This window comes from Pseudophryne corroboree, chromosome 6 (genome assembly GCF_028390025.1).
Source record: "Pseudophryne corroboree isolate aPseCor3 chromosome 6, aPseCor3.hap2, whole genome shotgun sequence".
NCBI lineage: Eukaryota > Metazoa > Chordata > Amphibia > Anura > Myobatrachidae > Pseudophryne > Pseudophryne corroboree.
In genome coordinates, this window is record NC_086449.1 from 383,870,748 (window position 1) to 383,894,703 (window position 23,956).

General features: G+C 43.0%; 1 protein-coding gene and 1 long non-coding RNA gene across 7 annotated transcripts in view; one reads left to right on the forward strand and one right to left on the reverse strand.

Annotated features, from left to right (window-relative positions):
- Positions 1–23,956, forward strand: part of PLXNA4 (plexin A4) — a 1,021,577-nt gene that overhangs the window by 126,372 nt on the left and 871,249 nt on the right. For 3 of the 5 annotated variants that reach the window (XM_063926765.1, XM_063926766.1, XM_063926762.1), the window contains exon 2: positions 10,011–11,248. In XM_063926765.1, the coding sequence (XP_063782835.1) occupies positions 10,073–11,248 (1,176 nt within the window). In that variant the 5' untranslated portion in view covers positions 10,011–10,072. Of the gene's footprint in view, positions 1–5,564; positions 5,820–10,010; positions 11,249–23,956 lie in introns of those variants that run through there. The other 2 variants (XM_063926763.1, XM_063926764.1) reach the window with 2 other exon arrangements.
- LOC134932395 (uncharacterized) overlaps positions 5,505–23,956 on the reverse strand; it is a 40,852-nt gene continuing 22,400 nt past the window's right edge. The window contains exons 4-5 of one of the 2 annotated variants that reach the window (XR_010179345.1): positions 20,327–20,428; positions 5,505–5,673 (exon numbers count right to left, since the gene is read on the reverse strand). This is a non-coding gene — a long non-coding RNA (uncharacterized LOC134932395). Of the gene's footprint in view, positions 5,685–20,326; positions 20,429–23,956 lie in introns of both variants that reach the window. The other variant, XR_010179346.1, reaches the window with a different exon arrangement.

Consider the following 23,956-nt stretch of genomic DNA (forward strand, 5'->3'; position numbering starts at 1 on the left):
TACAAAGAGTTGTTTGTGTAAGGACGTTAACTTCTGCTTACTTACACCTGGATTGTGCCTGAATTATCAGTGACCCCTAATATATTTCTCTTTCTTTATTCCATCCCAGTGGTTCCCAAACTTTACTGAATCACGGCGCCATAGAGTATCAGAATTTTTTTCACGGCACCCCTAGGGCAAAAGTTTTTTATTGAGAAATTTAGAAAGAAATATTAAATTCAGTAAATTGTGTTTATATGTCATCCTTAGGTTCAATTGTGTGGTGAGGGGCAAGTTGTGCTTCTGTTTATCCACATATTTTATGATTGGCAGCCACCAGCACTGGTTTTGCCAATTACACTGATCATACATAATTTGAATTGGTCCTGGACCACCAACCCGGGGCCCCATGCAAGTGTCTGGGGTGCCATGGCACACAGTTTGAGAACCACATTTCCATCCAAATACAAGTACATTATTCCTGTATCATTCCATCTGACAAAAACACATTTGCATCCATGGCTCCTATGGACACACCAGCATGTAGCAGCATATTGCATATCTATGGAACTATCACTTACACCCCACACCCATATTTAGTGTCTGATTTGTGCATGAAGGGCCCACCGAGGTATTGTCAGACATCCAGGTGTGGCCTATGGGGAAAACCCATTCCCATACCTTCTTCATGATAAAAGATATTTGCAAAAAATTGGCCATGCCTTTCATGCACAGAACTGTGCCCTCAGGTTGCAGAGCCCATACATAAATCAGTATGCCCAGCTGCTCCCCTTGTGGCAGATGAAAAGTGACACTATGGTTTTATATAGGCTTATTGGTCTCCAGATTTTAGCAGCGCCCCATAATGTTATGTGGAGCTAAAATCAGTTTTCATGCATTTTGGTAGTAGTCATCTTAGAGTCACAAAATAAAGTGTGGGCAATCGCTCCAGAAGGATGGGGTGGCCATTGTAAGCCATTTTAAGGCTTACAATGGCTGCTTTTAACTCTTAGGGGCCCATTTATTAAAAAATATTTCTAGCTATTTTCCTTAAAAGACTAGTTTTTTAAGTTATATTGCAAATATTTAGCATCCAGCAAATGTATTGTAAAGCGCAACGGAATTTGCTGAGCTATATAAGAAACTGTTAATAAATAATAAATAATGTATGTAGGAGGGACAGCAGCATGCATCTCTGATACCTGCTGTGATCCCTCCATTCCAACCAGCAGCGGCATCCCCTATAACTTTCTGTGAGGGGTGTGGTGCTGCCAGATTTATCAATTTCCAGAATGCGAAGCATTCCAGAGATTGACCCCCGCAGCTACTAGCTCATTGTAGGCTATGGGCTAATCACCATATTTGTAGTTCTTGCGGGTTCTCAGAGAACCCTCCACGGAAATATCCGCTGTCCATGTGCGGTCAGTTGGATCGCGCATGTGCAGCAGCCCCGCAGCTCACTGAACACATCGCAGGGGGAGTACGTGTCCTACAGGTGCTTTTTAATTCATCCTGTTAATGTATTTGCATATGCTGTGCCCTAATATCGTGCTTAGATTGCCTTGAAATTGGCCTCAAAATTAGTAAAACATGACAGACAATAGCCTTACTTACCACGACTGAAACAGGAAATTGACCAACAGATAAATATTATGCAAAAATTAACAAGGGGGTCACAGGTTTGAGACCCACTAAGGTTTTAAAATTACATTTTCCTTTTCTCATATTTATTTCTTTTAATTAATATCTTTAATACTTTATACCTTAGTGGTATTATAGCCAATTGACTATCACGCGCACTTATTTAACATTAATTTATCAAACAAAAGACCATGATAAACTATTTCTGTAGCCTGGAAAAGTGCAATACTCCTAATGCGTGCAGATAAGTGAGTGGGCTAGGGGCCTGATTCAGGGCTGATCACTACTACAACAGCGATCGCACCCTGAAGCCCTTTCTCTTGTGTGCACCCAGTGAGATACGAAAGCATCTCATTGGTGCGATCGCCTCTGCCTTATTGACAGGAGGGGGCATGCCATCGATGTTAGAACGCCATTAGGGGGGGGGGGGGGGGGCGGTCCGGACAACGCAGGCATGTCCGGACCGTTGCTGCGACCCAGAACATGGCGGGTAGCTGCCTGCCAGCGCTGTTAGGCTGCACAGGAGCGGGTGCGAAAGCTTCAACGCTGTGCAATACTTTCATACCTGTGCAGGGGGGAGGGGTAGTGCCTAACATGCGGGCGGACTATCCCTGTGCTGGGCATTCCCCTGCATGTCAGAGAAGCTAATTTTAGCACATCTATGCTCGGCTCTGAATCACCCCCTAAGTCACCTCATCACTCCACAAATGGTCATAGCTGGAGCAAAGAAATGAAAAATAATTTTAGTTATTAATATACAGGTTGAGTATCCCTTATCCAAATATTCCGAAATACGGAATATTCCGAAATACGGACTTTTTTGAGTGAGAGTGAGATAGTGAACCTTTGTTTTTTGATGGCTCAATGTGCACAAACTTTGTTTAATACACAAAGTTATTAAAAATATTGTATTAAATGAGCTTCAGGCTGTGTGTACAAGGTGTATATGAAACATAAATGAATTGTGTGAATGTACACACACTTTGTTTAATGCACAAAGTTATAAAAAATATTGGCTACAATTACCTTCTGGCTGTGTGTATAAGGTGTATATGTAACATAAATGTATTCTGTGGTTAGACTTAGGTCCCATCACCATGATATCTCATTATGTTATGCAATTATTCCAAAATACGGAAAAATCCGATATCCAAAATACCTCTGGTCCCAAGCATTTTGGATAAGGGATACTCAACCTGTACCTGTATCATGTTTTAATATTTTGTTTTCAAAGTCCAACTGAAGTTCCGCCCCTTTTGTATAAGCTCTGCCCTCCAAGGTTTGTTTTTTATGTCAGAAATACAAGGCATCTGAGAAGCTAGGTTCACGATCCGCCCCCTGTGACTCGGAGGCCTCCCTGTCAGAGGTGTGCTAGGGTCTGAGGCGTGGTAATGCTGCATGCAGTAGAGCGTACCCCATTCCCATATAGATGTGACAGGTCTTATGTGTGTTATGTAATAGATCAGTTAGAATTATATAAGTGTAAAAAAATAAAATATGAATTTATTGTTAATAACTACAATTTAATCATTCATTTATTAATAGGTAATAATTCAAAATACATATACACCGTCGAGTCACATTATTATGACCACCAGCTAATAGCCAGAGTAACCGCCCTGTGCAGCACGGACAGCAGCTAGATGGGCTGAACTGTTGTTTTGCACACATGTCTGGTAGCCCCCAGGATTATTTTGATGGTGATCTGCTCTACTGTAGTATGTCGGTTTAGTCTCAAGCTCCTTCGTAGCCGACGTTCACCTCTCACATCGATGGCACATGGTGCTCCGCAGTTTCCAAGTCGGTTATTCGCAATGTGCCATTTGTTCTGTCACAATACATCTTCACCACAGCAGCACACGAACAGTTCACAATCTGCCCTGTTTCAGAAATGCTGCCACCCTTGGCCCAAAAGCCCATAATTACCCCTTTTTGCAACTCGGATAAATCCTTTTACCCATGATAGCAATAAGTGATATGTGTGCAGACGGCCTATCGCACACCTTATATACCCACCAAGCCAGCACACGACACGCAACATACTTCATTGGCTACGCACTGCCGACGTCAAATGTAGGAGGTGGTTATAATAATGTGACGCGACTGTGCATATATGTATTACACAATTAATTAAATCACAAAATGCAGTAACGCCTCAAAATCTATCAAAATTAGCAATAACAAAAAGATCCAGTTTTAGAAGGTAAAGTGTCAAGAAACAGCATTGCAGACGACAGAGTGGCAAGCCAGCTGCCTGCCCTTCTAACTGTACCCCTCACTTCCAGCACCTGCAGACAGAAAGTCCCGCTACCCAGCCAGCTGTCCATCACCATCAGCTGCCACTCAGTAGACTGGACATCATATCTGCTGATGTTTTAGAGCAAGAACCCCAGTAGCCATCAAAAGTATATGGTATTGGGATCCCGGCGCTTCAGATGCCGGCAGTCAGAATACTGACAGCAGTATCCCGATGCTCAGGAACCTGACACCTATTAGGTAAGTATGCTACTCCTAATCCCTAACCTACCTAACCCTCCTTACCCGCAGCCTGAACCTAACCCTGACCCCCACCCCCCCCCCTGCAGTGTAACCCTAATCCTCCCCATTGATGCCTAACCCTAACACCACCTTCCCGCAGCCTAACAGTGACATGCGGTGAGGTAAATGGCTCAGGAGGCACTGGCTTTGACCATAGCCAGAATTATACACAATATATGAGTCCAAGGATTCATGTGAGATTTATACAAAGGTGCAGCAGTATATACAGTACATCTAGAAATTTAGGCCGGAATGTAATGAAGTACGAGTTCAGGATGCTGGCCAAACTCAGACGCTTTTTTAAAGGAGTAATCATGCTCAAGGCTAAACCATGCCTTGTACATGATTACCCCTTTAAAAAAAAATGCCACACAGCCGCCGAACTCGGACTTCAGTAAATGGTGTGTTTTGATCAGAGATGTGCGGAAAAGGTAGGTGGGGCACTGTCATAGACTTTTTACGCCAGAGTTTTAGCTATAAAAATGATTAGAATAATAGAGAGAAAATAATTATAATATATTCTTTGTATTATTCAGATACTTTATATAGTCACAACTCTGGCGTATACTGGAGTATTACAGGAAAGGCTCTACCTCACCTGCCTCACCTCAGTGCATGTCATTGCAGCCTAAATTTAAGCCTTCCTCCCCCGGAGCCTAACCCTAACCCTCCCAGGTGGCGCCTAACCCTAGACCTTCCCTCAACGCAGTCTAACCCTAACCTTTCCCCCTCCACCCGTAACCTAAACCTAACAACCCCCCTCCCTCCCACGGCTTAACTCTCAGTAGCTACAACATATCTTAGGTTCATGTCGGGATTCCAAGCAGTGTCAGGATTCAGGCGTCAGCATTCTTACTGCCGGTATTCTGACCGGATCTCACCAAAAGCCAGAGGGACAGTGCGGGGGCATATGTAAGTAGATAGATAGATAGATAGATAGATAGATAGATAGATAGATAGATAGATAGATAGATAGATAGATAGATACAGTAGATAGAAATAATTGACTTTAATCCACATATATATATAGTCAAGATACTCTTGCTGTATACATTCAGAAGTGACATTGTACTATAAATGACCTCATTGCTTCTTACCAAATGTTCATGTAAAGTAAAGTGACCATTTGCTCTTTATATTATGTGTGGGAAGGTAATCTAAACAAGAGAGGTACCAATGTCCCATAAGTTATGTTAGCATTGTGTGTTTGCATTGGCAGAAATGACACTGCAGCTGGGACAGAGGTCAGACAGCCCAGCAATCATCCATTCACTGCCTCCTGTGTCCCAGGAAACTACATAGCTATGCAAGCAGAGGGTGAAAATAAACACTAGAATGCACTGGCAGATTAGCAGTAGGCATACTGCTGGGTTTTATTTACTTCATAGCTCTTGCCTTAGGTGTCCTCTGGCAGAGCCACTAAGCTGCGTCTCCATTGCTCGCTGGAAGTGATCTGAAACCGATCCTCAGTGTGCTTTCCCAGGAACAGCTGGGCACTTTCTGGCATCGCCTCTTCTAAATGCAAACTGGATACAATCAATGTTTGGTGTCTTTAGCGTCAACGTTTTTATTTCCTATACTGAATAGCTTTAGTTTGGATGTGATTGAATTACTTTTTAAAATATAGCAGCAGTATCTTGGGTAGGTTTTAAGGAAAACAGGTATATTAAATCTTTAATTGTTTCATTGTTAGTTTTGCATTGTTAGTTATATGTCCACTGTGAGTTTAAATACAGATACTAATACACGGTAAAACACAATGAACTGTGCTGTCCCTTGAAATAATGTCAGTCTCTCTTTTTCCTTCTCATCATTGCCAGAAATTAATGTGAATGTTTCTGTGTTTTTTGGTTGTTGTTGTTTTTTTATTAACCCACAGCAAGTAACATAAGGCTAAACTTGTCCTGGTGTCAATCCTTGTTTTGAAGGTTTTACTATTTCTTCTCTGATTTAGAACTCTGACATTTGTTGCTTATAGAACTGTCTCTTCAAAGTGTGACCTCCACTTTACATGATGTGGTTTTACAGGTCCCACTCGGGATCCCTTACTGACTCGCAGTCATTCTCTACACACAAAAACTTAGGGAACAGACTAATCGCATGGAAAAGAGGGATGTTTTAACTGCACAATAACAATGCCACAGGGATCCTTGCAGTGATACATAGCCTTAGAATGGCACTCTAACCCTTTCACCCCAATGCCCATAGCATCTGTCTGGAGTTGCCTGGCAACTGAGATTATTAATCTTCCGTGATCTGCTATATCTAGCAATGTTACCATCTGGTTCCTTAATTGTGTACCATCGCTATCCAGAGACGAAAAGGGTTAATAAGTTTGCTGAGATCTTTATTACACAACTGAAAGCTGCCTGCACTTCTGTTTGTCCAGTAAGAGGATATATCTTTTCACACAACAGTAACTTAATGATTTTTGGATTAATATTATGTTTCATGTTTTCACTATATATTGTAATAGAACATTTTTATTAGATTCAATATTTTTTAGTGATTTCAGTGACTGTTTATAAACTTATAATCACATTTCTGGGTTTATTTATGAAGCAGAGAAAAGCCATTTATACTGTATTTTCACCAGTGAAAGGACTATTGTTCCATTTTTCTCAATTCAGCAAAATGTTATCCATGGAGAAATCAGAGATTTATCCAGTGCTCACCTATTTAGGCTGGTATCCTATTAGCCCCGTTCATTTTTCAGCTGAAACAAAAAATGGGCTAATATCCCCCTTAGTGGTTTTTGTTGCTAGGTAACTTCATCTGGTGATGGCATTACCTTATACCCCAATGGGGGACCTGTGAAGCCAAGGAGGCTTTATTTTATCCCCAATGAGTTAAACTACTTTGCACATGTGCATTGTACTATGACCATTCCCCAGCAGCATTAGGCTTCCCCTGAAGGAAAGAAAATCCTTGTAGAGGTGCTAGTGATTGGTAAATTGCTGCTCTATTTCATCTTTTTATACAGATTGTTGGTGCTAACTCTTGAGAAATGTACTGTACATACCTCACAGCAGCCTATTCATCAACATCTGCTGCGCCACGAACAAATCTCCGTACATATAGAATCAATGTGTCCTCGCACTGTCCCCATATTCTAGTATGGGGAAATAGAAATTAATTATACAATTCTTCAGGCTAAACTTTCAGTTTTCAAAGCATTACCTGCGAGCCCAGCTTCTTCCTCTAAAGGGCCCTACACACTTGTCAATGTGTGTGGCCGATATGAACAATCTCGTTCAGTAATGAACGAGATATCGTTCATATCTTTCAGTGTGTAGGCACCAACGATCAACGATGCGCGGCCCCGCTCTTGTTCATCGTTGGTGCCGGCTCATTTATACCTGCAAGCCAATATGGTCAATCACGTCCATATTAGCATGCAGGGCTATGGGGCCGGGTGACGCCAAGGAGTGAAGAAACTTCACTCCCCCCCGTCACCCCTTCCCACCGTCGGGTCGTCCGTCGGCCGTATCGGCCGTTGGGCACCTCGAGAAATGAATAGGGGGTATAAGAAGAGGATCCAGATATCCGCCTCTCCTGGCCCGTGCAGTGTGCACTTGTGACTTAAGGTTGCGCATGGACAGCTTTGTAAACTTTTGCTGTTACTGTTAGCAATGATAATGCTAGTGTTAAGGATTCGTGGACAGCTGCTTTCCACAGCAGCTGTACTGGCTGCAGTGCAATGATGAATTGATCTGACAGATATAGTTCTTTCCCTACAAGTGGCGGCAAGTTAAAGTCAAATTTGAATGGGCCTTTGGATTTACCGATAAATAGAATCATTAGTCATTAGTAGAATATAGTAACAACAATAATAATTACCATTTTTTAATTTATAAACATACATTTTTTTTAAATTATGGTTTAAGAGTACAATTATATACTTAAGAGCAGTGTTTGTACCAATTATCTTAATTAAAGCCATTTCTTCCATTCTTCACCAGAAATATATGATTTCTTGCTAATTAGTAATGTACATTTGATTCAAGTAAGATTCCTTCCTTACTTTTTTCCTTCCTGATTGAAAACTATAGAGGAAATGTAGAATTGTACAATACAGGCTTAATATACAAGTCTTCTCAATGTGAAAATACATCTTGTACCTTGTACGGATATATTTCAAAATAAATTACAGTAACCTAAGAGAATGTATTATCAACTTTAGAAGGATCTAATAGGCTTAATGAACAGACATCTAGTGTACATAAGAAAGGAAGGTCCTCAAACCTTTAGATAAAATACATAAATATCTGAGGAACCCCTAAAATCTACATATACCTTACTTTTATTGATAGTTGCTTTCATAAATTAACTTGGATTTTTGCTTTGGTGGTACTTTAACTATATTATGAACTATTTGAAAAGAAATGTATTTGAAGAGACTGGCATATATAATCCTGAAACAACACCATCAGAAGTTGGTCAGATAGGTGTACTAATGATGATGCACTAGTAGTGAAGAAGTAGGCTCAAATAGTGAATATTAAATGGAAAAACACTTTCCTTTGGAGTCTTGATAAATTCCTGTTGTATTCCAGATTATTCTCAAAATAAAATATTTCAAGATATATTGAGATAAATAAATTGGAAACATAGTGTGATATGTCACACAAATTTTTTTTTATACAAATAAAACTAAAAACATGCAATAAAAAAGTATAGCGAATTGGAGGATTGCTAGATATATATAGCAAATCGGCCTGTAGATACAATAGAGATAAAGGCTCCGGAACCCCTCTCTAGGACTTTCCTGCACACCAATATAGATCCACTCCAATGTGAAACAAGGCTAGCACTACTGTCACCTGCTTCCAATGCGTTTCAAGACACCAGTCTATAACCTCAAGGCAATGTGATAGGATTGAAATGGAAGTTCTATATATACCGTGGAGGGAAATCACCAGAGCCGGCCCTTACCAATATGATGCCCTAGGCAAGATTTTGATTGGTGCCCCCTAGCACCGTCGCTAGTTCTGCAGGAGATGCCTGGGATGAGTCAGCTGGCAGATCTGCTAACGTTGGGCGCCTTTTGTTTATGAAGATATTTGCATTACTGTGTGGCTAGGATGCACAAGCAGCTTCCGCTGATAAAAATGATATGCAGCATGCCTATATTCTGTGTGCGACTGTGGCTGTATCTGCATACAAAATGCTACATTACAGTGATTTCCAGGAATACACTGCAACATAGCATTTCGTATGCAGATACAGCCGCAGTCACATACAGAATATAGGCATGCCGCATATCCTCCAGGTCAAAGATACCATCATTAAAACGTCTAAAAACACATCTGCTTCTTTTGCATTTGAGCATTTGGAGAGAGAAAGTACCAACAAATTAGATTCTGACATTTTGCAGCTTCTAAAATGATAGTTAGAGGTTGCTTGGTAGTTATTGATCATTTCTTCATTTTCTCTCCTAGATTTGATAAATCTACCCCTTAGTTTGAGGAAAGAGAGTACAAAATTAAAAAGTGTAGCAATTCCTTTTAAAATGTATTGTATGTATAAAATAGCTTGCATATTCCCATACTCTCTGGAGTTTATTAAAAGTGAATGCATGTTGCTAATTTAATTTATGATTATGCAAAGTGGTCAATACCTACTACAATATTTCTGCATTTTCCTGCTTATACCTCCACATTTCATGTATGCTTCTTATAGCTGAAGATTTATTTAACATAATTTATATTATTATAAAGGTAACACTAACCATACAATAGTTTTGCTAGAATAAGAAAAATTATATATTTGGCAGTAGGGATTACTGAGTGTGAAAAGCTGTTGTACTCATTCTGACACATGTATTGAAATGGACTCTTATTTTTTGGCAGGACAAAAAGGAGCAGACTTATTATTGTGAAGATCACACAGAATAAAACATTTGGTTACAAATATGGCATCTACGAGATGGAGCTGGTTTTGTGCAATTGTCCAATTTACACTATTAACCACAGTTTCAACTATCTCCCCAAAAATTTCCCAGGCAAAAACACATTTTACTACTTTCTATGCTGAACAAGCTGACTGGACTTTTAACCACTTGGTAGTTGATGACAGGACTGGACACATTTACCTAGGAGCTATTAACAGAATATATAAACTTTCTGAAGACTTAAAGGTCTTACTAACCCACCAAACTGGACCAGATGAAGACAACCCAAAGTGTTACCCTCCTAGGATAGTCCAGCCTTGCAATGAACCATTGGTTAATACCAACAATGTAAACAAAATGCTGCTAATAGACTACAAAGAAAATAGGTTAATTGCCTGTGGAAGCCTTTATCAAGGTATTTGCAAGCTTCTCAGGCTTGAGGACCTCTTTAAACTTGGCGAGCCTTTCCATAAGAAAGAACATTACTTGTCAGGAGTCAATGAGAGTGGCTCTGTTTTTGGGGTTATTGTATCAAACAACAATCTTGATGATAAATTGTTTATTGCTACATCAGTTGATGGGAAACCTGAATATTTTCCCACCATTTCAAGCAGAAAACTAACTAGGAACTCGGAAGCTGATGGAATGTTCGCATATGTTTTCCATGATGAATTTGTGGCATCGATGATAAAGATACCCTCAGATACTTTTAATGTTATTCCAGACTTTGATATTTACTACATATATGGTTTCAGCAGTGGTAACTATGTTTACTTCTTGACACTTCAACCAGAGATGACATCTCCACCTGGTTCTACGACCAAAGAGCAGGTCTATACATCTAAGTTAGTACGTTTATGCAAAGAAGACACAGCTTTTAACTCTTATGTTGAGGTTCCCATTGGATGTGAGAAGAATGGTGTGGAGTACAGGCTTCTCCAGGCAGCTTATTTATCTAAAGCTGGATCAATACTTGCTAAATCTTTAGGAATCAAACCTGGTGATGATGTTCTATTCACCATTTTCTCTAAAGGTCAGAAGAGGCGAATGAAATCCCTGGATGAATCTGCCTTGTGCGTGTTTGTTCTCAAACAAATTAATGATCGAATTAAAGAAAGACTACAATCTTGCTACAAGGGAGAAGGCACTTTAGATCTTGCATGGCTGAAAGTGAAGGACATTCGTTGCAGCAATGCGGTAAGTAATATTGTTAATGATTTGTTTTAAGTAATTATACATGTATATAAATAACAAAATGTGTCAACAGTGCACAAAATGTTTATTTCTAGCAATTAAAGTTCTATAGAATAATTAACTTAAATAATTCTTACTGTTTCTAGTACTGGAATACCCTATTTGTATAGTTGCAGACCTTTGCAACTGCCATCTTAATATGTTTGGTTTGTTTACCCTCTTCTACTATCACTGGGCTAGACATTTTTTAATCAAAACTTCTAATCAAAGCCCTGTTGGACTTTTTTCAGTGCAAATGCCTGTTTATTTGGTAGAAGCAATCCAACTCCTTACACTGCTTATTCTAAACGTGCTTTTATGAAATTTCATGTTATACATTGGCCATTATGGTTACCAATGAGAATCACCTAGGATGAAATTTGCAGAGCATGATGATGGGCAGGCATGTGGTCAATTTACCTTCAATCAAAATCCCGATGGTCAAAATCCCGACAACCATTGATGACAGTCAAAATCCCAACATGGTCATAATATTGACATTTAAAATACCAACAAGGTCAAAATTCCGACATTTAAAATGTTGACAGGTCAAAAAGTCGACATGAGTTTTTCATGATTTTTTTTATTGAAACAGACTTGTTCATACTTTACCATCCCAGTTATGGTGGCCGATCCCGGGATTTAGGGCCAAATATGGCTGAGATTCAAACCCGGGATTGGAAGCTCCAATCCCGGGGATTGAGGGATCAGCGATGAGCTTCCACAGGACGCTCAGACGCTGCCTGGCTTCCTTGTTCCGGCTCCCCAGTGCAGCGTGACCTCAGCAGCGATCAGAGGATGTTTCCCACCCGCCCCCGGTATATGGTGAGTTATGTGTGCGGGGCGGGCAGGGCGACCACATAACTAAAAGCCAATCCCGGGGTTGGCCATTTTTCAATCCCGATACCCGGGATTGAAAAAATGGCCCGGGATTGTCTTCCCTAATCCCAGTGGACCTGGAGGGGGAATATGATAGTGCACCGAGCGCAGCGAGGGGATGCTGTACCCTTATAGGGTGTCTATGTTAACCTATGTTGACATACACACCAAAAAACAATGAAAAACTCGTGTCGACTTTTTGACCTGTCAACATTTTAAATGTCTGTATTTTGACCTTATCGGTATTTTAAATGACAGTATTTTGACCTTGACTGTCAGGTAATTGTTGTTGGGATTTTGTCCATCGGAATTTTGATTGTAGGCATTTCATACTGATCCCGATGGGCAATATTGTATCTAAAACAGGTTATAATAAATGGCACTCCCAACAGAAATCCAGTGCATAAACTCGTTTATTTATTTAAATTGCAAAGTTTCGGATTAGCAGACAAACTTGAGAAAGAACCTGTATTGTCCAAAATGTTGCCATTTTAAACTTCGCCTTTGTCATTATTATTTGCGGAATAAATAACTACTATGCATACAATCACCGGGTGGTTATAATAATTTATATATTGACCATCATCAAATGGTTGCAATTATAATACTGTATATTGCTATCTGAACAGGTTGAACTATGATTATATTGTACCTTGCAACCATATACTGCATTGAAAACCCCCAACTGGCAATGATATACTGCATAGAGATACTGTAGCCCATTTCCACTTCTGACATCTGAATACTGCTAAAAAATACTCTCCATAACAGGATATATATATTGCATAGAGATAACCAAACATTTGCAGACAAATGCAGTACAGTATATCTCTGTAAAATACCGCCATACTTCCTACAAAGAACTACCCTTGTTGCAAGCCACTTATTGCATAGAAATATCCTATGTGACAGCTATATGTTTCACAGATAACCCAAATTGGTAACCCTATGATGCACACCACACCCAATCCCCATCCTTATGCCCGTGGAGAGCCCACATTGTCAGACATATGTTGCCAGATTACACACTCTAATTTATAACTACTCCAACCTCCCAGCTCTGCCCTAGCCGCTTTCCACCGACATTTGTGTGCCCGTGGTATAGATATGCTAGGGAGGAGGCGTTGATGTGGGGGTAAGCGTTTAACTGAGTACTTACACTCTCTCTCTCTCTCTCCATATTAGCTATTCCATAGATAATGCTGATGCATGTGTGTTTGTGTTAAGGGTTGTTATTGTTGTTATAAAAATTTTTATTATATTTATAGTAATTCTAATTGAAGAAGCTACTGTTGCACTGCATTTGTAAAAATGAGTTTGTATCTATCTATCTATCTATCTATCTATCTATCTATCTATCTATCTATCTATCTATCTATTCTGCAAAATATCTATATTTCTGCTAAATTTATTGTGCTATATAATATTAAACTAAGCCAAGAACCATGTCTTCACTTAAATATTCCAGCAGTCTAAAACAACGAGTATCCCTTTTATTAACTTATTGAGCAAAGGTAAATGCAAATTATTGCAAATAACATTTACATGGAACCAATAAAAATGTAGTTTGTTTTACTTATCGCACTGGAAAATTAAATACCCACATCAAAATTCTATGGAAAAATCACGGTATTGTATAAAAGAATAAACAAAGCAGATTAAATAATACAAAAACATTCTATAATTAAAATATTACTGTAAAACACCATAAGATTGGTTACCCACAGGCATTGTATTTTGCAAATGCAAGCCACTGGTGTGATGTATCAAACAGTGAAAAGAATAGACAAGTGGACCAGTGGAGAAGTTGCCCATAGCACCCAATCAGCATCTACCTATCATTTTAGAGAATGTTCTTGATAAATGCTACCTCAAAGCTGATTGGGTGCTATGGACAACTTATACACTGGTCCATTCTCCACTCTTTACACTGCTTGTTACATCACCCCAATATATAGAATGATATATAAATGTTATAAATTTGTGCATTTATTTGATTAGCTGTATATTTTTGATACACAAGATGTGTTTGCATGTGCATTGAAACTCGATCAGCATGGGGCACCCTGTTTCATTAATTTCAATAGAGTTTATAACATCTAGAAACTGCATTCAAATGAATGAGTTATTGAAATAAATTGTAGAAACTCCATTTTAATTTATACATTTTTTAAAATGGTAGTCATCCTTTAAATCCATAAACAGCACCAGCAGTATATACCCTCAGTAGGTTACCCTTAAAGGGGAACAACAAGCTTGGGCTCCCACTTTTGGGAAACCAGTACCAGGCTAGACAGCTTGTATCAAACATGTGATAGAAAGTAAATTCACAGGGTGAGTGAGTATAAGACTGGATCCTTAATGAAAGAGATGGGACAGCAAAACAATGAGCAGGCTTCAACTGTCAAAAGTACTGGAGCTCTCCTGCCACTTCTGTGCTGTGGGTACAGGGGGTAGTGGAGAAACATCCGGAACCCAGTATTTTGAGTACAGTCAGGGGTGTATTTAGGGGTCCGAGCACCCCTGGCAAAGTAAAGGACTGGTGCCCCCCCATATTTGAAATAGGGAAGGCACGTGTGCCAAAAAAGGGGCGTGGCCACTCAATAGTACCCCTCACATTACACAGCACAGTAATGTACATTATTCACGTTACTCTACACAGTAGCAGGGCCGGCTCCAGGCATGTTCCAATAGAGCGGCCGAACAGGGCGCCGCACTTTATGGGCGCTGCTAGCTCTGGCCGCCATATTGGAGCCTGGAGCTGTCCCTACAGCAGCAGCACTGCAGTGTCCGTCTCCTAGCAGAGACGTGCACTACATGCAAAGCCCGGCAACCAGAGCTCGTGGTCCTGCAGCTGAGGCTGATTGGCTGCCGGACCGCAAGGTTTGATTGGCTTGCGGACCGGCGCCTAGTTAGAGCTGTACACCGCCGCGGCCGCCGGAGATTGAGGGCTAGGAGAGGCGCACGCTGCGCTCTCCTCCCCGCCCTCAGCTAAAGAGCAGCAGCAGACTCAGCAACAGAAGCGCGGTGAGCAGCACAGGGGCAGGTGGGGAGGATATCTGGCACTGGGGACATGTCTGGCACTGGGGGCATGGGACATGCGTATCTGGCATTGGGGGCATATCTGGCACTGTGGGGACAAGTGTATCTTGCATTAGGGGCATATCTGGCACTGTGTGGGGCATATACGTATCTGGCACTGTGTGGGGCATATATGTATCTGGCACTGTGGGGGCATTTATGTATCTGGCACTGTGGGGGCATTTATGTATTTGGCACTGTGGGAACATATCTGGCACTGTGTGGGCATTTATGTATCTGGCACTGTGTGGGCATTTATGTATCTGGCACTGTGGGGGCATTTACAGACCCTCCAACATGACCCGCCCCACTAGGTACAAAATGCTCTGTTTCTGGACTTCCCTCTTAATTTATGATTTCCATCACCTGTGTTGAACTAGTTAAATGATAAGAAAGCTGTTTCTTCACAGGTGATGGCAATAATAAATTAAGAGGGAAGTCCAGAAACAGAGCATTTTGTACCTAGTGGGGCGGGTCATGTTGGAGGGTATGCATTTATGTATCTGGCACTGTGGGGGCATTTATGTATCTGACACTGTGGGGATATATCTGGCACTGTGTGGGCATTTATGTTTCTGGCACTGTTGGGGGCATTTATGTATCTGGTACTGTGGGGGCATTTATGTATCTGGCACTGTGGGGGCATTTATTTATCTGGCACTGTGGGGAATATCTGCACTGCAAGGGGAATTAATGTATCTGGCACTATGGGGGCATTTATGTATCTGGCACTGGGGGCATTTATGTATCTGGCACTGTGGGGGCATATACGTATCTGGCACTGGGGGCATTATGTATCTGGCACTGTGGGGGCATTTATGTATCTGGCACTGTGGGGGCATTTATGTATCTGGCACTGTGGAGGCATATCTGCACTGTGGGGGCATTTATGTATCTGGAACTGTGGGGACGCATCTCGCACTGTGTGGCCATTTATGTATCTGGCACTGCTGGAGGGTATGTCACGTGTAGCTGGCACTGCTGGGGGGCATCTCACGTGCAGCTGGCACTGCTGGGGGGCATGTCACGTGTAGCTGGCACTGCTGGGGGGCATCTCACGTGCAGCTGGCACGGCTGGGGGTCATGTTTCATGTACCTGGCACTGCTGGGGGGCATGTCACGTGTAACTGGCACTGCTGGAGGGCATGTCACGTGTAGCTGGCACTGCTGGGGAGAATATCATGTAGTGTTCCCGCTAGGCGTCTGTGGCTAGGCAATGTGTCTCAGTGCTCTACCTGGCGCAATGTGTCTCAGTGCTCTATCTGGCGCAAAGTGTCTAACGTGCTGTGCCCAGCGCAAAGTGTCTAGGAGGTTCTACCTGGTGTAATGTGTATTAGCTGCACTACTGTGTGGTGTAATGCGAATTGCCACTATTATGTGGCCACGCACCTTCCCCACGAAGCAACGTCCCTAAATTTTTGCTGCGCGCCTTAGGCGCGCACTGTCCATGCTTTGGCATATGGGTATGGGAACAAGCATTATAGTACGTACATAATTTTGCCTTCCTAACTTAAAAATGTGCCCTCCATGTGATCAGCACCCTGCCTTAAAAAGTGAACCCTATCATGTGTAGCTGGCACTGCTGGGGGGGCATAATGTGTGTAGCTGGCACTGCTGGGGGGCATGTCATGTGTAGCTGGCACTGCTGCGGGGCATGTCATGTGTAGCTGGCACTGCTGCGGGGCATGTCATGTGTAGCTGGCACTGCTGCGGGGCATGTCATGTGTAGCTGGCACTGCTGTGGGGCATGTCATGTGTAGCTGGCACTGCTGCGGGGCATGTCATGTGTAGCTGGCACTGCTGGGGGGCATATCATATCTATCTGGCACTGCACATTACGTGTATCTGGCACTATACTGGAGACATTAGGTTGTCTGACACTATACTGGAGACATTGTGTGTAAGGAACACTACTGTGGCTGTTAGGTGTAATGCTGCTAATTGTGTGCGTAGAGGGGGTGTGAAAATATATTTATTTATAGTTTGATGATATAAATGTACGAGGCCACGCCCACTTTTCCAGGAGGCCACGCCCAATTTTCCAGGAGCGCGCACGCCTTCGGCGAGCGCATGGGGGGGCCCTTTAAAAAAAACATTTTCTCGCTCAGGGTGCTAGTAGACCTGGAGTCGGCCCTGCACAGTAGTACCCCTAAAACACATTATGCCACACAGTAGTGGGAAAGTGGGCATGGCCTCACAATTTTATATAATGATGTCAAACTATGCATGTATGACCGGCACTCCAACAGCACAACATAAATACCTGGGTGCCCTCCCGTGGCACTACAGGGCCCAGCAGACAACACGAATTGGTGGGCGGCACTCCAAGGATTTGTAAAAGATTCCACAGCTACACAAGCTTTAGTGATCAACGTTTCAGACGCCTTTCGACGATAAAGGCGTCTGAAACGTTGATCACTAAAGCTTGTGTAGCTGTGGAATCTTTTACAAATCCTTGGAGTGCCGCCCACCAATTCGTGATGATGTCAAACTATAAATATATTATCACACCTCCTACACATGCGCGCACACACACAATTTGCAGCCTTACACACAATACCCACAGTAGTTCTCCTTACACATAATGTCCCCCAGTATAGTGCCAGTTACACATATTCCCCCACAGTGCCAGATACACATATGCCCCTACAGTGCCGGACACTTGTATGCCCCTACAGTGCCGGACACTCGTATGCCCCCACAGTGCCGGACACTCAAATACCCCCACAGTGCCAGATACACGTATGCCCCCACAGTGTCAGATACACACAGGGGCGGATCCAGAAAAAAATTACAGGGGGGGCACCATAAGGGGCGTGGCTTCGTTGGAATGGGCGTGGCTTCGTTGGAATGGGCGTGGTATTGCAGGAAAAGACTACCTTATACCCCAGTTTTGCAACCTGCACGCCCAGACGTGGAAAGAAAAATAATCCTGATTCATGCCCCTTACATTATTTGTCATTTTTCCTCCTTATAGTAATGCCCAGTATACATTATGCCACATACTGCAATGGCCCTTAGACATTATGCCACACACAATAATGCACATGACACAGTATGCACACACCGTAATGCCCCCGACACATTATGCCACACACCGTAATGCCCCCGACACATTATGCCACACACTATAATGCCTGTGACACATTATGACAGGAATTGCAATGCCCGTTATACATTATGCTACACACTGCACTGCCCCTGATACATTATAGCACATACAATGTGTGTGACACATTATGACACACACTGCAATGTCCGTGATACATTATACCACACACTGCAATGCCCGATACATTATAGCACATACAATGCCTGTGACACATTATGCCACACACTGCAATGACCTTGAGACATTATACCACAATGTCCGTGATATAGTATACCATACACCGTAATGCCTGTGACACATACCGCAATGCCCGTTATACCCTATGCCACACACCGCAATGCCCGTTATATATTATGCCACACTGCAATGACCCTGAGACATTATACCACATACAACAATGCCCGTGATATAGTATACCACACACCGTAATGCCTGACACATTATGACACACACCGCAATGTCCGTGATACATTATGCCACACACTGCAATGACCCTGAGACATTATACCACATATCACAATGCCAGCGATATAGTATACCATACACCGTAATGCCTGTGACACATTATGACACACACCGCAATGTCCGTGATACATTATGCCACACACCGTAATGCCCATTACACATTAAGTCCTACAGTAAGGCTTCTAATTACTTTTCAAATACCTGCTCGTTGTCAGGGGTTTCATGCACTGGGTGTCATGCTCGTTGCCAGGGGTTTCATGCTCTTGGTTCCATGCACGGTGCCAGGGGTTTTCATGCTCAGGGTGTCATGCTCGTTGCCAGGGGTTTCATGCACTGGGTGTCATGCTCGTTGCCAGGGGTTTCATGCACTGGGTGTCATGCTTGTTGCCAGGGGTTTCATGCACTGGGTGTCATGCTCGTTGCTAGTAGGTAGTCCTTGTTGCTAGGGCTGTGCTCCCAGTGCCACATATGTCCCCAGTGCCAGATATTCCCCCACGGTGCCAGGTACTCACATGCCCCCAGTGCCAAATATAGCCTCCCTGTGTCCCTCCTGGGTCTCCGGCGGCCGCGGGTCACTCTAATAAAGGAAGTGCTCACGAACGGCACTTCCTTTATGAGACCCGCGGCCGCCGGAGACCCAGGAGGGACACAGGGAGGCGTGCGCTGTGCCCTCCGTGTCCCTCCTAACAGCAGCGGAGGAAACGAGACCGCAGACTGACATGCGGACGCTCGTCCGCATGTCAGTCTGCACTAAATCAGTGGCGCCCCCGCAGCCCCTCGCCCCCAAGCCACCGCGAGGGCTGCGGGGGCAGGAGTTACGCCACTGTAACATCCTTCAGGACCAGCAGCAGCAGCCTCATGTCGGGTGGGTGCGCCGCGGCGTGCGCACAAAAGAAAATAAAAAAAATAATACAAAAATCAACTAAAAATGACAGGGGGGGCACGTGCCTTGGTGCCCCCCCCCCCCTAAATCCGCCACAGGATACACATATGCCCCCACAGTGCCAGACACACATATGCCCCCATGTTGATTTTACTATTAAAGGCAGCACTTTTAGGTAAATTCACTTTTAGAGGCGACAGCTATCCCCCCACCCCTATGTAGTTCCTCAACAGCAGGGATGCACATTAATGATCAAAGAGTGCAGCAGCAGCAGCCACTGTGATTGGCGCCGGGGTCCAGCACCGCACCACAATACAGACAAGAAACTCTACATAAACTACACCCCCCTGCTGCATACTGTGGTCATTACTGGGCATCCCTGCTGGTGAGGAACTATACGGGAGTGGGGGTATAGCTGCTGCCTCTAAAAGTGAATTTACCTACTGCCGGCGGGTGGCACCTCTGGACAGCGCCCCCCCTTGGCTGGCGCCCCTGGCGAGTGCCATCCTGGCCAATAGGAAGATACACCCCTGAGTACAGTGTCTCCAAGGCTTATTCTCATTATGCAAACAAATTTTAAAGTTTAAACTAATAAATTAATTCCCATAGTGCAGTTCCTTACCTGTTTGACTAGAGGGTCTGTAGCCTTCTCCTCCGTGCCCTCCTAGTTATTGACAGCTGACATCACTGGGAGGTGGGGTTTGTGTCCGACAGGGGGCGGGGTCTAAAATGTGGATGTCAATGGCATTTTTGAATATTTTCATCCAATGGTAATGTCCGAAGTATTTAATTAAAAAAGTACATTTAAAACTGGACCATCTTTTTTCAATCCAAAAGTAATCCACAGGGAAACAAAAGCAAAAATAATTAGAAACGATACAGACACGGAAAGGGAGTGAAGTTAATGATAGGAATTTAGCAACCTGAGTTGACTGGCAATAAATGGAGCCCCGGGAAATTGCTTTGGTCACACATGGTTAATAATTTATCTTGATGTGGGATACATAAACAGGTTATGATGCTGTTGAGCTAAATTGATAATTATTATCTATTATTTTCAGTGGACTTTCTACATGTAAAGCAATTGATTTGGCAATAGAAAACAATGGTAAAGTGCAGCACAACTTATGTGACTGTGTGCTCACAGAGATCAATGAATTTTTTCAAGTATAGTGACATGCTCTGAATGCAATCAAATGGAACAAGCAACAACAAAAAAGGAGACGCAGTATAGCTGCCTGAATATTAGAGTATGGTTATGGACACATGGGGGTTAAAGAGTGCGTGTTTTGCAGCAAGCTCAGACCTGCTGCAAACCGCTGCCAGTTCTTGTCGAGTTTGCCCACCAAACTGCTGGATATGGAGGATTCAAAATCAAATTGCTAGTAACAGGGTCTTAACGCATAAGCACGCTGGACGGGGTGCAGTGTCCTGTGGTGTGGGGGATTTGGGAGGCCTCCTTGTCACTCGCTGCGCAGCGGTGAATAGATGCTATGTGCATCTATTCACCAGGAGAGAAGGGCTCACAGAGCGCTGGGGATACCCCACAGTGACAAAAACAGGAGGCGTGGCTTACAATTGCGGCATTCCCTCAAACTACACCTTTTTTGTCAAGGCCACGCCCCCTCTTTGGGAGGTATGGAGACAGTTAATGGCTGTCAGCCTGCTAATTAGTGGATGGCCCAAGCTATCCACCAACCAGAATGCCAACAGTCATTCACTGTATGGAAGCATGTAGAGATACGGCTCTGGAACGCAAGAGAGGCAAGTTCTGATTATTGTTTTTACTATTTAATCTCATGTATAGGTCAGGTAGGGTCCCCAGTGCATTGCTTATCCCAGGGCCTGCAATGTTGTTATGACGGCCTTGGCTAGTGCCACGCAGCGATTTGTGATGGGCTTGGAACACCAAGTTCACTTATAGTTGGACTCACATAACTGTAAAAACAAATGGCTCTAGCTGCCAATATTGGTCTCTGCCTGGCTAAAGTCTAATAAGTATCCATATTCAACATATGTAATAATTGTTTAAAAATACTTAATGAAGGGGTGCACATATATTTATTTAATTAATTTATTATTGTGGAAAATTTAATAATTAGTTTTCTTTTTTTTTATTAGGCAGACAATATAATTGTTCAAAATAAGGGGCCAGTATTATTTTTTTTATATAACTTAAGGGTGCCATAATATTAGAGATGAGCGGGTTCGTCTCCTCGGAATTCGAACCCCCCCGAACTTCACCCATTTTACACGGGTCCGAGGCATACTCGGATTCTCCCGTATGGCTCAGTTAACCCAAGCGCGCCCGAACGTCATCATCCCGCTGTCGGATTCTCGCGAGATTCGGATTCTATATAAGGAGCCGCGCGTCGCCGCCATTTTTCACTCGTGCATTGGAAATGATAGTGAGAGGACGTGGCTGGCGTCCTCTCACTTTGTTTCAGGGGGCTGCATATCTCTATTCTGGGGACCAGCAGTATTACAGGAGGAGTACAGTGCAGAGTTTTGCTGACCAGTGACCACCAGTATTATACGTTGTCTGCCTGAAAAACGCTCCATATCTGTGCTCACACTGCTTTATTGTGGGGACTGGGGACCAGCAGTATTATATAGGAGGAGTACAGTGCAGAGTTTTGCTGACCAGTGACCACCAGTATACGTTGTCTGCCTGAAAAACGCTCCATATCTGTGCTCAGTGTGCTGCATATATCTGTGCTCACACTGCTTTATTGTGGGTACTGGGGACCAGCAGTATTATATAGGAGGAGTACAGTGCAGAGTTTTGCTGACCAGTGACCACCAGTATTATACGTTCTCTGCCTGAAAAACGCTCCATATCTGTGCTCAGTGTGCTGCATATATCTGTGCTCACATTGCTTTATTGTGGGGACTGGGGACCAGCAGTATTATATAGGAGGAGTACAGTGCAGAGTTTTGCTGACCAGTGACCACCAGTATTATACGTTCTCTGCCTGAAAAACGCTCCATATCTGTGCTACATTGTAGTATATAGTAGGAGTACAGTGCATAATTTTGCTGACCACCAGTATATAATATATAGGAGTACGGTACAGAAGGCCACTGCTCTACTTACCTCTGTGTCGTCAAGTATACTATCCATCCATACCTGTGGTGCATTTCAGTTTTGCACAGTTTGCTGACCACCAGTATATAATATATAAGCAGTACGGTACAGTAGGCGACTGCTCTACCTACCTCTGTGTCGTCAAGTATACTATCCATCCATACCTGTGGTGCATTTCAGTTTTGCACAGTTTGCTGACCACCAGTATATAATATATAGCAGTACGGTACAGTAGGCCACTGCTCTACCTACCTCTGTGTCGTCAAGTATACTATCCATCCATACCTGTGGTGCATTTAAGTTTTGCACAGTTTGCTGACCACCAGTATATAATATATAGCAGTACGGTACAGTAGGCCACTGCTCTACCTACCTCTGTGTCGTCAAGTATACTATCCATCCATACCTGTGGTGCATTTAAGTTTTGCACAGTTTGCTGACCACCAGTATATAATATATAGCAGTACGGTACAGTAGGCCACTGCTCTACCTACCTCTGTGTCGTCAAGTATACTATCCATCCATACCTGTGGTGCATTTAAGTTTTGCACAGTTTGCTGACCACCAGTATATAATATATAGCATTACGGTACAGTAGGCCACTGCTCTACCTACCTCTGTGTCATCAAGTATACTATCCATCCATACCTGTGGCGCATTTCAGTTTTGCACAGTTTGCTGACCACCAGTATACAATATATAGCAGTACGGTACAGTAGGCCACTGCTCTACCTACCTCTGTGTCATCAAGTATACTATCCATCCATACCTGTGGTGCATTTCAGTTGTGCGCAGTATATATAGTAGTAGGCCATTGCTATTGATACTGGCATATAATTCCACACATTAAAAAATGGAGAACAAAAATGTGGAGGTTAAAATAGGGAAAGATCAAGATCCACTTCCACCTCGTGCTGAAGCTGCTGCCACTAGTCATGGCCGAGACGATGAAATGCCATCAACGTCGTCTGCCAAGGCCGATGCCCAATGTCATAGTAGAGAGCATGTAAAATCCAAAAAACAAAAGTTCAGTAAAATGACCCAAAAATCAAAATTGAAAGCATCTGATGAGAAGCGTAAACTTGCCAATATGCCATTTACGACACGGAGTGGCAAGGAATGGCTGAGGCCCTGGCCTATGTTCATGGCTAGTGGTTCAGCTTC